General features: G+C 44.1%; 1 protein-coding gene across 1 annotated transcript; it reads right to left on the bottom strand.

Annotated features, from left to right (window-relative positions):
• Positions 1-7499: 7499 nt before the first annotated feature.
• Positions 7500-13185, bottom strand: LOC112540311 (protein SPMIP1). Its single transcript, XM_025164785.2, has 2 exons — positions 12714-13185; positions 7500-8110 (listed from the first exon to the last, which is right to left on the bottom strand). The coding sequence occupies exons 1-2, from the start codon at positions 13150-13152 to the stop codon at positions 7992-7994; spliced, it is 558 nt and encodes a 185-aa protein (XP_025020553.1). The 5' UTR covers positions 13153-13185; the 3' UTR covers positions 7500-7991.
• Positions 13186-13329: the final 144 nt, after the last annotated feature.

Genomic DNA, 13329 nt, shown 5'->3' with positions numbered 1-13329 from the left:
AAAGTGGTTTGAAAATGCCAAAGGACTGTGACACTGAATAAGCCAGATGCTTTTCAGCTATTTCCTGAGTTGCCTCAAATCTTAACTCCTTGCCAAAATTCAATAACATCAGTAACATAAATGCAAATATGGACTTCCAGGGAGGTATGGTGAACTGAAGACAGCTTTGCGAAAGCAGAGCCAACAACCACGGCAAAGACCGAGGAACCAGTGAGTAGACCGGTCCCTTGGAATCTCTCCAGATAAGGAGAGGATGGGAGATCACCCACATGCATTCCAGACAGCTGCTCCTCACAAGGAGACTGTAGGACAGCAATTTTCCACAGGTTTGAGCACCAGGAGATGACAGGATTAGCCATCTTGCTCTCAGTCATGGCAGAAACTTTTAAAGGACGCTAAGTTCACAAACCTCACTTTCTAATCTAATTTTCAGAAATTGCTCATTAACTACTTCTAAGCTATTAGAGACCTTTGGAATGACAAGTTTGAAAATGCCAGGTGAGTCTGCCTTCAATCCTGAATGAAAGAAAATTTTAATTAGAAGCTTAAGAATTTAAAGAATCTGAAATAAACAGCAAAAGCTAAATAAGACTTTCACCTTAGAAAGCCATAAACAAAGGGTCCAGATATAATCTTAGAATTTATTATAAAGAACAAGTAGCTTCTCATGGGAAATTGATCCTGTTTTGATTTTTACAAGACATAACAAAAATAAGCATTTTCTTGATTCCAAAACTGGACACTGCATGATGAACACTTTATTTATTTGTTTGTTTGTTTGTTTGTTTGTTTATTCGGCTTGTATGCCGCCCATCTCCCCCACGGGTGACTCTGGGCAGCTCACAATAAAAAAGAAGAAATACAATTCTCTCCAAGATGGCTAAAAACTATAAATAATTTTAAAACATATTAAAAATACCGTAAAAAACCTCCTCTAATTTTGGCCCTATAAAAATCTGTAAGATGCTGGGGGGGGGCAACCCATCATCCCACCAGCCATCTCCACAGGTGCGGGACCCCCTCTGGCCCCCAGGCCTTCTGGCAAAGCCAGGATTTAATACCTTTCCTGAAGGCCATGAGGGAGGGGGCACACCGGACCTCAGGAGGCAGGATGTTCCATAGGGCGGGCGCTACAGCAGAAAAGGCTCTCTGCCTAGACCCCACCAATCGAAATTCCCTGACCGGTGGGGTCTGCAACCTGCCCCTTCTGCTGGACCGAGTGGGACGGGCTGAAGTGACCAGGGCCAGGCGGTTCCTCAGATAACCTGGTCCCGTGCCATGAAGGGCTTTAAAGGTGATAACCAACACCTTGAATTGGACCCAGAAACAAACTGGTAACCAATGCAGCTCGCGCAACAGCGGTGTTATATGTGCCCTCCTAGGAGCATTAAGAACTGTCCGCGCCGCCGCATTCTGCACCAGCTGTAGCTTCCGGATACTCTTCAAGGGTAGCCCCATGTAGAGCGCATTACAGTAGTCCAACCCAGAGGTGACCAGGGCATAAGTGACCGTGCGGAGGTCCCATTGATCCAGGAAGGGGCATAACTGCCGCACGACACGAAGTCGTGCAAAGGCCCTCCTGGCCCTCCATACTGATGATACCTCACTCCATGGTGCCGGATGATCTCACCCAGCAGCTTCATGTAGATATTAAATAGGAGCAGTGAAAGCACTAACCCCTGTGGCACCCCACACAGTAGGGGCCGGGGGCTGGACTTCTCGCTCCCTATCAACACCGATTGGGTTCGGCCTTGGAGAAAGGAGCTGAACCAGCACAGCATTGTGCCACCCAACCCCAACTCCTGCAGCCGACCCAAAAGGATACCATGGTCGATGGTATCGAAAGCTGCCGAGAGGTCAAGAGCAAGGATGGATGCACTACCCCCATCCCGCTCTCGCCAGAGATCATCTAAAAGTGCGACCAATGCTGTTTCTGTCCCATAACCAGGCCTGAATCCTGACTGATAGGGGTCCAGATAATCCGTTTCCTCCAGGATCCTCTGAAGCTGCCGTGCGACCACCTTTTCTACCACCTTCCCTAAAAAGGGGAGATGGGAAACTGGACAAAAATTGTCCAGGAGGGTGGGGTCTAGCGACGGTTTCTTGAGGAGAGGGCGGACCAAAGCCTCTTTGAAAGGCTTTGGGAACACCCCCTCCTGCAAGGATGAATTAACCACCGCCAGGACCCACCCTAGGGTCACCTCCTTGGTGGATCTGACCAACCAGGAGGGACACGGATCTAAATCACAGGTGGTCGCGCTGACAGCCCCGAGGACCCTGTCCACTTCCTCAGGGACAACAGGACCAAACCGCTCCCAGATAACTGGGCAAGAACACTCCCTGGGCAACTCTTCTGGACCTACTCCACGCTTGGCTTCCAACTGATAACAGATCTGAGCAATTTTATCCATCAGGTGTTCAGCAAATTCCTCTGCACGACCCTGCAAGTAGTCCCCCGTCCCCCCTTTTCCCAGGAGGGCCCAGGTGACCCTAAACAGGGCTGCAGGGCAACACTCTGAGGATGCAATAAGAGCAGAGAAATATTGACGTTTCGCCGCCCTTACCACCACTAGGTAGGCCTTAATAGCCGCTCTAACCTGTGTTCGGTCTGATTCGTCCCGAGTTTTCCACCAGCAGCGCTCTAGCCGTCTCTTAGCCCTTTTCAGCTCCCTCAACTCCTCTGTGACTTTCCTGCAGGGGATACAATGAAAATGATTACTGGGATTATATGCTTTTATTCACATATATGTTTTTGGAGCATGGGTCTTTAGGTAGGATCTTTATGGAATGTCATTTGCTTGTTTCTATGTAATTCTTCTGATATTGAATACTCGTTATAAAAGTTTCTTCATGTGCTGTTGTTAAGATTCACAGATCCAGATTCCAAAATAAATGGGAGTAGATGCCTTGGGCAAATTCACACGGACATCCACAAGTATAACTTAAGAGTACTGCCCTGTTTGGAGTGCAGTCAAGAAGTGCCAGGGCAAGCCAAAGTATGATTTAAAAAAAGAAAGAAAATACAGTTTCAGAGTTAAACCCCAAACTTTTCTTCTATGATTCATGAAATGGTATGTGTCGGATGGCCTTGTGGTATGCGTGTGGGTGGAGGCAGGCTGTGTTTTAAGCTTGGCAATGGGACCCCGCTTCCAGTGGATCTGGAGGACATGAAATGGTTGCTGCTCCCTTTTCTGGAGCAGAATAAAGAAGCAAGATCTTTCCCTTTACAGTTATCCCCTCCTTATGTCCCTTCCTGAGTTAACAGTCCAGACAAGACCGTTCCCTTAAATATGAAATCCCCACCACACAGTGTGGAGCCAGGCTCCAGCTGAAATACTACCTTTGCCACAGTAGGATGATACCTTTATTAGGAGCCACTAAAAGACTGCAAAAGAACACACGCACATAAAATTCTCAGGAACTCTTCATCGGGTGGGTATTTCTACAAGCAGAGGGTGGGATGGAAAACAAGCAAGTTAACTTGAACACAGGGCAATAAGTCACTTGTTGAGATGGGCGGCTATGGAAAATAAATAAATAAATAAAAATAAAATAAAATAAAATAAATAAATATGAGTTGAACTGGGCGACAGCTCTGTCAAGCCCAACTTCCAGTTTCCATAGTGGTTAACCAGAACTAGGATGTGTAAGTAATAGCTGTCCCCTCCCAAAGTTTATTATCAGCATCTGGTTTTCAGAGGTGGACTGTCCCTGAACTTAAAAGTTCTATATAACCATCATAACTAATAACCATTGACTGAGGTCATTGATGGAAACTATACAGAAGGTATGGAGAACAGGGAATTGAAGTCTTTTCAAGTTTATACTTCCACATACATCTTTTAAAAATAAAAGATTTTATCTATGTCATTGTTAAAGAGATCAGTAGAATCCTCATGCTCCACTTCCTGGGAAGGTTGAGGCTGGAGGGAAATGATAAATGTATCAGCAAGACTCTTACAACTATTTCTAACAGATGGAAAAGCAAAAACTTGGAGAAAAAGACTACATGGCTGAGAGGAGAAGATGGACTAGGGTGGAGATATAGTCCTCACTGATATCCAAAAAGTCCTCCAAGAGACCCAGCCCTTCTTTTGCAACTTTAAAAAAGAGAAGCTGCACCTTCAGCAGAAGCCTGACTAGAACCCATCACCTAGGAGGCCTGATGAAATTCCATCTGGAAGCTTACAGACTTTCTCTTCATCCTACAAGGCTGTTCTCATCATCCTCGCTCTGAAGCACTGGAGTGACTCAACCTTTTAGGCAAGTGGAATTGCTCCCAAATTACCTGGCCTAACTTCCCACCACTTAACTGTAGAAGAATCACTAGCTGTGATGAAAGAGCCAGGGAGGTCAGGGAATAAAGAGACAGCATGAGTAGGCGATGAGCCAGAAGCCAGTTGTTCTCAGGGCAGAAATGTCAGGTCCAGAAGCCACAGCCACTTGGCCTGAGAGCCAGGAAGCACAAGGAAAAGAGTCCATTGAAATTTGGGAAAGGTAGGGAGAAGAAATACCAGATTTAAACAGCCATGAGGGAAGTGCAGTCTCACAGGGAGAAAGGGTGATCAGCTCTTCAATGTGGCTTCATTCTAATCTGCAGTCCAGATTCCTATCCCACTGTGCCATGTCCTGTGCCTGAGAGACTTCTGACAAGTCCAAGCCTAGAAGCCAAATTAAGCTGGGTAGAGTTGGGCGAAGGATTTGCTGCCAAATCCTGGTCCTGCAAGTGTGACCAGGATGAAGTGCAGAAAAGAGTCAGAATTAAAGAAAAAGGAAAAGACCAAATCTGGAACAAGAAGTGGAGTTTCAGCCCAATAACCAGCACATGTTGAATCACCAGAACAGGCAGTGGCTTTACCAGAGCAGAAAAAGCATCCACAGGTATGCACAGGAGGTGCATTCTCATTGACTAGTTGGGGTAGTTCATCATGTCATCAATGCACCCTTAGGAATATTTACCTTCCCAAGCTCCTAAAATGGACTCTGAGTCAAACAAACAGGAGAAGTGCAGAAAAGAGTCAGAGTTAAAGGAAAAGGAAAAGACCAAATCTGGAACAATAAGTGGAGTTTCAGCCCAATAACCAGCACATGTTGAATCACCAGAACAGGCAGTGGCTTTACCAGAGCAGAAAAAGCATCCACAGGTATCTAATTGTGCACTGAGACTGTCACCCTTTATTCCTCTGCAGTGCCTTGGATAACATTCTACATGAAATAAGTCACATAAGTAAAATATATTTTATATTACTATCATGTTTCAGTCAAGTCATAACGCGAGACCTATGACACTACACAAAATCATTCACCTTTAGTTTAAAAGGAGCCACTTTTCAGATGCATTAGCACAGATAAGTTTACAGCCTGTTCATTACATTTATTTTGTAGAGTTCTTTCTTATATAAAGTTCTCCTTTATAACATTTTGTTCTATTTCAGCAATCTCAGTGGAACACTGAGTCATAGGATCTCTTCAAGTAAAAACTAATAAAAGAAAAAGAAAAATGATAATCAGCCAGGTTTCAAATCAAATAGAGAGAAAAACTGGAGAATTCAAGCATCTATGGAACAGTGGTAATATAAGCTGATGGCTGCAATGCCATTTTTCTTGGCTTCAGGAAGTACCTTCTGCGTGTGAGATTCTCAGCTTTCCTGTAAAATGTGTGTGCTCTAAATGTGGAAACAGCTTTGCTAAGCACACTTATCTGGTGCACCCTTTAAAGCACGAGCACCCACAAGGCAAACATAAACACTAGTTTGTTTTAACCCTCACATTCTAGTGTGCGTAAGTGGCAACAACAGGGCTTTTGTTCCCCTTTCTTGAACGAAGCAGCTGGGATCCACGGAGAGCCATCCGTTCAGAACAAAGGGTGTCTCATCTCTTCTCCGGAGCAGGGAAAGGCAGATCTGAAAACCACTCTCAGGGTCACCCAAGGTTCACCCCACAGCTTGCTCAGGCCTTTCACCTTGAGAGTAGAGCTCACAGTAGCTCACGGATCATTCTTCAGTTCCCTCTGAGCCTGTTCTGAGCATCGGAAGGGAGCCCTCTGAGGACTTTTGTTTATAATCTTTTAATTTCCATCTCATAAAGTAGTGGCATTCTATCTTCTTCACAGTACAAATAGTGAAAATCAGAGGCTGTGTCCCACTTGGTCGCTTTTATTAGGCATCTTTTAATTGTTCCCATGACATGAGGCTAACTATTCAAATCTATGAACAAATCCAAAGTATCTGAAATGATGTGAACAGCCTTGTGGTTTCAGCTGGTTCTGCCAATTCTAACCCTTCAGTCTCATCCCTGACTTCTTTGACCCCCCACCTAGTCCTCTTTTGGCTCTGATGGGGACTGAAGCCAGGATGCCCAAGGCCTTTTCCCTTCCTCTGTAAATGATTGTCTAGCCAACTTGCTGAACACACCCCCTGACATTGACTATGTATCCCCAGTTTCATGAAGACAATGGAAACTGCAGCTGAAAAAATCATTCCTTGGGGTTGCTGTGCATATTTTTTGTTTATTCGTTTCTTTGTCTCTTCATGCAGTCGACCTAACAAGCAAGAGAGATAAAAAAACTCTCTTTGGTATTCGAAAGGTTGATCTAAAGAATGCTGAGCCCTAAAACTGGTTAGACTATCTCTGGCTTAAGGCACCCAATGAAAGTATAAAGGACTTAGCTCTTGTGCTTTTGTAACTTGCATGGTGGGAGTTTTTTTCTCAGTAGTCTCTCCCCCACCCAGAAAGCCCCCTTCCTTGCCCCATCCCTTTTTAACACTGTGGCTGCCATCTTGACTGTTTTGACCCCCCTGTGGACACCTCTAATTGCAATGAGACGAAAGTGCTGCTCCTTTTTCATTTAACACGTCTTCACATCCCTCCATTTCTTCGTCGGACAGGGAAGACATCTTCTGCAGTGGCTCCTGTGAGTTTTAATGGGAATTTGGGGAAGTCAGTAAAGCTGTATACCATTACTGATCATATAATATGACACAAACCAGGTTTCTCTCATCATGCTTTGGCCAAAGGTAATAATTTTTATTTATTTATATGGCCGGCCGCTCACCAAGTAACTCTAGGCAGCTAACAGATGACGAAAAACATAAAAATACATGAAAAATTATTAAAAGAAAAATACAGACACAACATCAGGGACAATAACTCACATACCGCTTCTAACCAGGCTCGTGTAGCATCCTTGCTCTGGAATGATATAATGATATAACTACATCCTATACATGGGAATTTCACCTACATTTCATTCTCTTTTGAGAAAAATGGAAAATTGTTTCAGATGGAAAATGGTTTTTAAAAAATAAGAATCAGAAGAATTTTTCAGCATAGCTGCTTCACAGGATTCAGGCAGAGATCTTTTGAAGACCCATTATCTAGAACAGTGTTTCTCAACCTGGGCAACTTTAAGATGTGTGGACTTCAACTCCCAGAATTCCTCAGTCACTGGCTGGGGAATTCTGGGAGTTGAAGTCCACTCATCTTAAAGTGGCCAAGTTTGGACAACACTGTGTTAATGTAACTGGCAACAATAAAGCACCATTCTTGGAATCCCTGCCATATCTGTTTCTTGACCTGGCCTACCTCACAAGGCTGACAATCACTTTCTGTTCACTTAGGGATGCAGTGAAACATAAAATTCAACCAGGGGCCCTTAACTTTTGCATAAAATGTAAGTGTATGTACAATATTGTATGTGTGTGTATGACAGTGAATCTATTGTACAGACAATACTGCATATAACAAAGAGCTAACAGAAATTGCAAATAGAGGCAATGAGATAGGGTTGGATCCGCATCTTGTCAAACTTAAAGCAGATCCGCTGAAATCCATGAAACTTTAACCACGGTTCATTTGGGCCTTGCTGATTTAAATAGGTTGACTCTAAGTATGATTAAATCTGGATCCAATTCATATAGGGCTTCTGATTTAATATCACAACAACCACTCATATAGCCACACTGGAAGATTTTTCTTTTTTCAGCCAGTATTCATGCCAATTTGTCAGTTTTGGATGGATTATAGAAGATCCCATTTTTGAAGTAGAAAGAATCCTTTACAATGCAAGATTTCCCATGAACTGGTGTCCTGATGTCCTTAACGACGTCTCCTGAAATAAAGTGGTGAAGTTGAGATATATTAACCTGTCAAATGGGTTAGTTACAGTTCATATTTCACTGTTTTTTAACATTAAAAACAAGATGGGTATGCAAATATGAAAACAAAAAGTAAATCCTTCAAAGCAGAATAAAAAGGTATGTGTGTGCTTTGTATACGATGTCAATTTTCTTTAAGGTTAGCGTCTGTCTGTGAGGCTGCAGCATCTGCAGGGGAGGCCAAGGGGATCAAACGGAGAGAAGCAACATCGTGGTCTTGCAATGCAAGCCCCACCCTTTTTTACATGTGCAACACTGCTGTTGTCATTCCAGTGAAAGAAGCCAGAACCTGCAGACGCCACTGTCGAGGGTGTCCGCGTGGGGTGGGGGTTAACATCAGCAAGATGACAGGCACTGTCCTATGATCAATAGTCATGAGAAGGAACATTGGAACACTAATAAAAACTAGCATTTAATCCCACATCTGCTAGGCAAGTATGATCTAGTTCAGGGTTTCTCAACCTTGGCCGCTTGAAGATGTGTGGACTTCAACTCCCAGAATTCCCCAGCCAGCATGGCTGGCTGGGGAATTCTGGGAATTGAAGTCCACACATCTTCAAGCGGCCAAGGTTGAGAAACCCTGATCTCGTTGTTTGTCAGTTCTTGCTGTTTTATTCTGTTAAGCATTCACTTATACACATTGATGGCTTTTGGTATAACAAAATAAATAAATAAATAACAGCAGTTTCTCCCTAATGTTTGCTGAGGTGTGTTTGGATGAAAAGTACCAACTACCACATCTGCACGTAACGTAATGCCCTAACCACAGCTTTCTTGGAAAGATGAAACTCGCCTGAACAATGGTGAACAGCCTTCTAACTGCCAAATGATGTAAAGTTCAGCTCCCTCTGCAAAACAGTCACACTTCATCATCCGATAAGGTAAGATAACAATAAACGTGTCATCCGTTTCCTGACATGATGAAATCTGCATGAGGGATTTAACTGCCCTGAAAGACAGATTGCTTGTGAGATCACCACCTATAGCTGCGAAGAGTGATGACCTGTTCTGCTCAAGGCTTCAATACGGACATCTGTGCTTGCTTCCAATTAGCAAATAACCAGGGTTCCCTCTTATCTGACAAGGAACCACAAATCTTGTTTTGTTGGTTGCTCGATTTGAGTGCATCTGAATTGTCTGAGGATCTGCTGTGATTTATAGCTCCCGCTGAGCAAAACATGGCTTATAAAACAATGCGCGAAACAGCCCGTTATGAAGAACAGATTGAATACAAGGCATAAGATTTTTACAATTTGAAGAGAAACCAAAGGAAGGGGTGGGGAACAGATTAAAAAGCATTTGTGGGGGAAAATTCAGTATTTTTTCCATCTCTGTAACAGCAACAGGCTATGCAGAAATTCCACACACTCTTTCCTACACTTTCAAGCAGACATCTTTACATTTAGAGCTGTAGAGGCTGCGAACAATGGTAGCAATCAGGGTAAACCTGTCTGAATAATTTTGAGCAGAAATCCACCTGTTAAATGACATGATATTCAGGTTCCATTGTAAAACAGCCACGATTCATCAGCTGATAAGAAAAGATGAGGATAAACTTGTCATCCATTTCCTGACATGATAAAATAGATGTGTGCTTAATTTTCTAGGCCTTATGGATTTCCTTGAAGGGAGTGGAACTTTATTCAGATTCTAGCATTAAAAATGAGTTTACAGTGAGTGGATAGTTAAGCAAGAATAATTCTTTGTCCTAGCAATGCCAAATTGACAAGTGAATCTCAAACTGAACAAGGCTAAAAACAGCTTTAGATACGTATCATGTATGGGTTCCCAAAACATCCTTACACAACCAAGCACTTTCCAGGAATACTCACTTTAGAAACCCCAGAATTCCCAGTCAGCACATCAGCTGAGATTTGTGTGAGTTGTAAACAATACATCTGGGGAGCATCAGTTTAAGGAAGGTCTAGACCAACTTAACTTTTCCTGGAAAATTCTTCTGGTCAAAAAACTAATAACTTATTTACTTCATTTATTTTAGAAATATATAAGGCTGCCCAACTCTACAACAACTCTAGTGAGAGCACCACCACTACCCCACACATAGAACTGTTCTGATTTCTGCATATAAGCTAGCAAAATGACTCCAAATTACAATAAAACGAAGTTCAGGAGAGACATAAGCAAATGTATTAGTACTCTGAAGTACTACATGGGCAAAGTAGTTGTTTTCTATTTATCTATATGTCTAGACAATACCAACTTCTATAAGTCATAGTCCTAAAACCCCTGGAAGGTATCAGGTTGGAAAAAAAATTGCCTGAGGCATGTTTAAGGAATGTGGGCCCAATGCAACACTAGGTTTGGAATTCCCACCCCATACATAAGACCTAGATTAACACTGAAGATGGATTCAGACAAAACAAAATGCTAAAACTGTATATTCAAAATAAAATTCCATTAAAATCTGAACTTAAAAACATTAAAGATACAGTATATCTAGGAGGGACACTGGGTCAAAAATCAACATACTATTATTCAGCAACAACAAAAATCAAACTCTTCTTCAGAGTGAGGGAGACATACTTTTCTTGGCAGAGAAAGAAATTACTTTTATTCTTAAATAAGATTTTCTCTGCTTTTTGCCCTCCATACTTTTACAAAACTGCTCTAGCAATTCCCTCCATTTCAGCTACAAAAGGAAACAGGAAAAAAATCCATCACACGAGAATTCTCATACTACCTGAAGTAATATCTTGGCATCCATGTATTCCCATGCTCTGTTTCCTGTCCTTTTGTCAGTTACCATCCTCTTAACCCGCTCCCAAGCTGACTCAACAGCCTTTGTTGAGGAACTTTGTCAGAAGCTTTGTCCAAGTCCACACCCAAAGTGTAGACCAAGGGATCACGTCTACCTTTCTGCCTGTTGGCAATCTCCAGGACAGCCATTCTGCCCTGCAGGCAGCAAAGGGGAGGGGAGTATGTCTGACCTCCTGCTGCCGCCGCCGCCACTGCACTCACTCATAGCAGACCCCTTGACAGAGGACCTGGGCAGCCCAGCAGACACCTCCCAGCCTTTCCTCGGTCCTAAGAGGTGGGAGGGAGGGGTGGCAGTGCAGCTGGGCTTTGGCCAGCCCTGGTTGGGCTGGTGGCAGCCACAGGGCAAGGGCAACCACTAAAATATCCTAGGAAAGGAGGACATTAATGAAGAGTGAGGCTTTTACAACTATGCATCTCCAACTAACAAAATAGTAATAATAAAGAGTACCTATAGATACATACTCTTCAGGCCTGCAGAGACCTGTTCTCTGCAGCTCTCTGTAGTCTAGCCAACTTTCAAAGAGCAGTTTTTCTTGCAGCTCATGTCCTCATCACAGTCACTGATGGTCCTCTGCCTATTCCTGGTTACGAATGTGAGCTCTTTTGGCCATTCTAGCTTAAATGAAGTCTTTTGCTTTGACATCTTGGATATGCTAGCTAATGCTGCAAAAATTGCCATTATGTCTCCGGACAAAATGCTGGGTTGCATGTCTGCCTTTGCATTCAGTTTCAGCAAGCAGCAAACCTTTCCACAACCAACACAGCCTATTTCTTTTCTCCTCCCCTTATACACACAAACTTTTCTCTTTTACATATATGCAACCTGGCCAGTCTTCTCCTCACTCTCCCTCCCCCCTCTAACTATAGGTGAGGTTTCTGACTTTTTTACTAGCACTGCCAGACTTGGGAAGTAAAACTCCAGACAAGCTAGAAGTTTCTCTATTCTTTGCTCCATCAAAGGGTGGTCCAGATTTTTATTTATGTAGATTTATATCCTGCCTTTGGGTCAGGCAAAGTGCAGAGCTGGTAACCCCAGACTTCAAGTCCTGACAAGACATTGGGAGAGGAGGATGAAGCGGAGCATGTTGGAGGAGGAGGAGGACGAAGAAGAAAGAAGGAGAGTCAATGAGGGAGATGGACTGAGGGCAAACATCTACAAATCCAGACTGCGGGTGCAGGAGATTGGCAGCAAGAGCAGAAATCACACTGGGAGGGAGGGATGTGAGGAAGGTTGGAAGGGGTCTTGCATGGGAGATCCCTGCTCTTCTAGGATCAAAATGCAGCTACACATGCTGAGACCCTCTTAAACCAGTCCTGGACACTGCATAGCCATTCTTTTTCCAGGGCTGAATGGAATGGCTCTCTATCCACCACTGAGTCAGCGGAAACCAGTAGCTGCATGAAATTTGCTATGCCCACTGCCAATCCCTACCCCTATCCTCCTGCCTCTGTTCCCAGTCCCTACAGCCAGTGACTACCTTCCATGTCAATGGCTGACCAAGATTTTACACACCTTGAGGCCGCCCTTGGATACTGTTGGAATAACGGGGGAAATCCTACTTGAATGCCGGCCCAGCTAAGTTTGTCTCACTGGTGGGTAGTGAGATGAATGAGATGAATGCAAGTGGGGAAAGGTTCTTTTCCTTAGTTAAGGGGGACTTGAAATCTTGGGCTCAGGGGTTGAATTGCCATCCATAAACTGGATGCTCTTACAGTATCTCCATGCCCTCTCCTGTTGGGAGCATCAGGGTGGGGAACCAGCAACCGAGTTCTGCTTACCTAAGCGCCAACCGTACTCCCATGAAGACAGCACCGGGTAGCAAAATTTTTCTTCAGGGGACTTCAACATTCTCTCTTTGAGGTACTGTTGCCTCCCTTTTCCTTCATGGGAGAAGCCCCTGTACAGCAGCTGCATGGTCTCTGGGGTTGGGACCCTCATCTCTGGAAGAGGCTCCCGAAGACTCAGCCCGACCTTCTCTTTCGGTGGCTGCTGACGGTCCTCCTTTTGTGGAGCTCCTTCTCGATTTCCAGAGCTTGAGTCCTCCTTGGGAAGGCAGATAGCAGGCAGCAAACACTTTTGCCTGGAGATGCCATAATTGCGCAGGCACTGGGGGTATTTGCGTCCATATTTTGCCTTCCAGCCGACCCTGCAGAAAGCCTCCCTGTTAATGAGTTCCCTCCAGCCGTCCTGTTCCTGAGTAGTTAGCAGGCCTCTCATGGCCTGCAAGCAAAGGCAAGCGCTGGTGCAGGATTGTTAGATGTGCTTGGTGTAACTTATGACTTCCTGCTTCTGGTGTCCAAGGAAACATGCACAAAAGGGTCTGTGAAGCCAGGCTCATATTACAGCCCAATGGTTTGCTTTGTTTCCCCACCACTGTCACTAGGCTGCTGTCCC

The sequence above is a fragment of the Python bivittatus genome, unplaced genomic scaffold (assembly GCF_059951505.1).
Source record: "Python bivittatus isolate LINGU-HERP-01145 unplaced genomic scaffold, Pbiv_v1 ctg000080_np1212, whole genome shotgun sequence".
NCBI lineage: Eukaryota > Metazoa > Chordata > Lepidosauria > Squamata > Pythonidae > Python > Python bivittatus.
The sequence above is the reverse complement of the archived record's forward strand: the minus strand, read 5'-3'. Positions and strand labels throughout refer to the sequence as shown.

Excerpts from the sequence above, each read along its gene's own strand:
- LOC112540311 (XM_025164785.2), bottom strand. The coding sequence starts at position 13,152 with ATGAGAGGCCTGCTAACTACTCAGGAACAGGACGGCTGGAGGGAACTC. Across the intron at positions 8,111-12,713 it reads GGAGTACGGTTGGCGCTTAG|GAGACGTCGTTAAGGACATC; the intron begins GTAAGCAGAACT and ends ACTTTATTTCAG.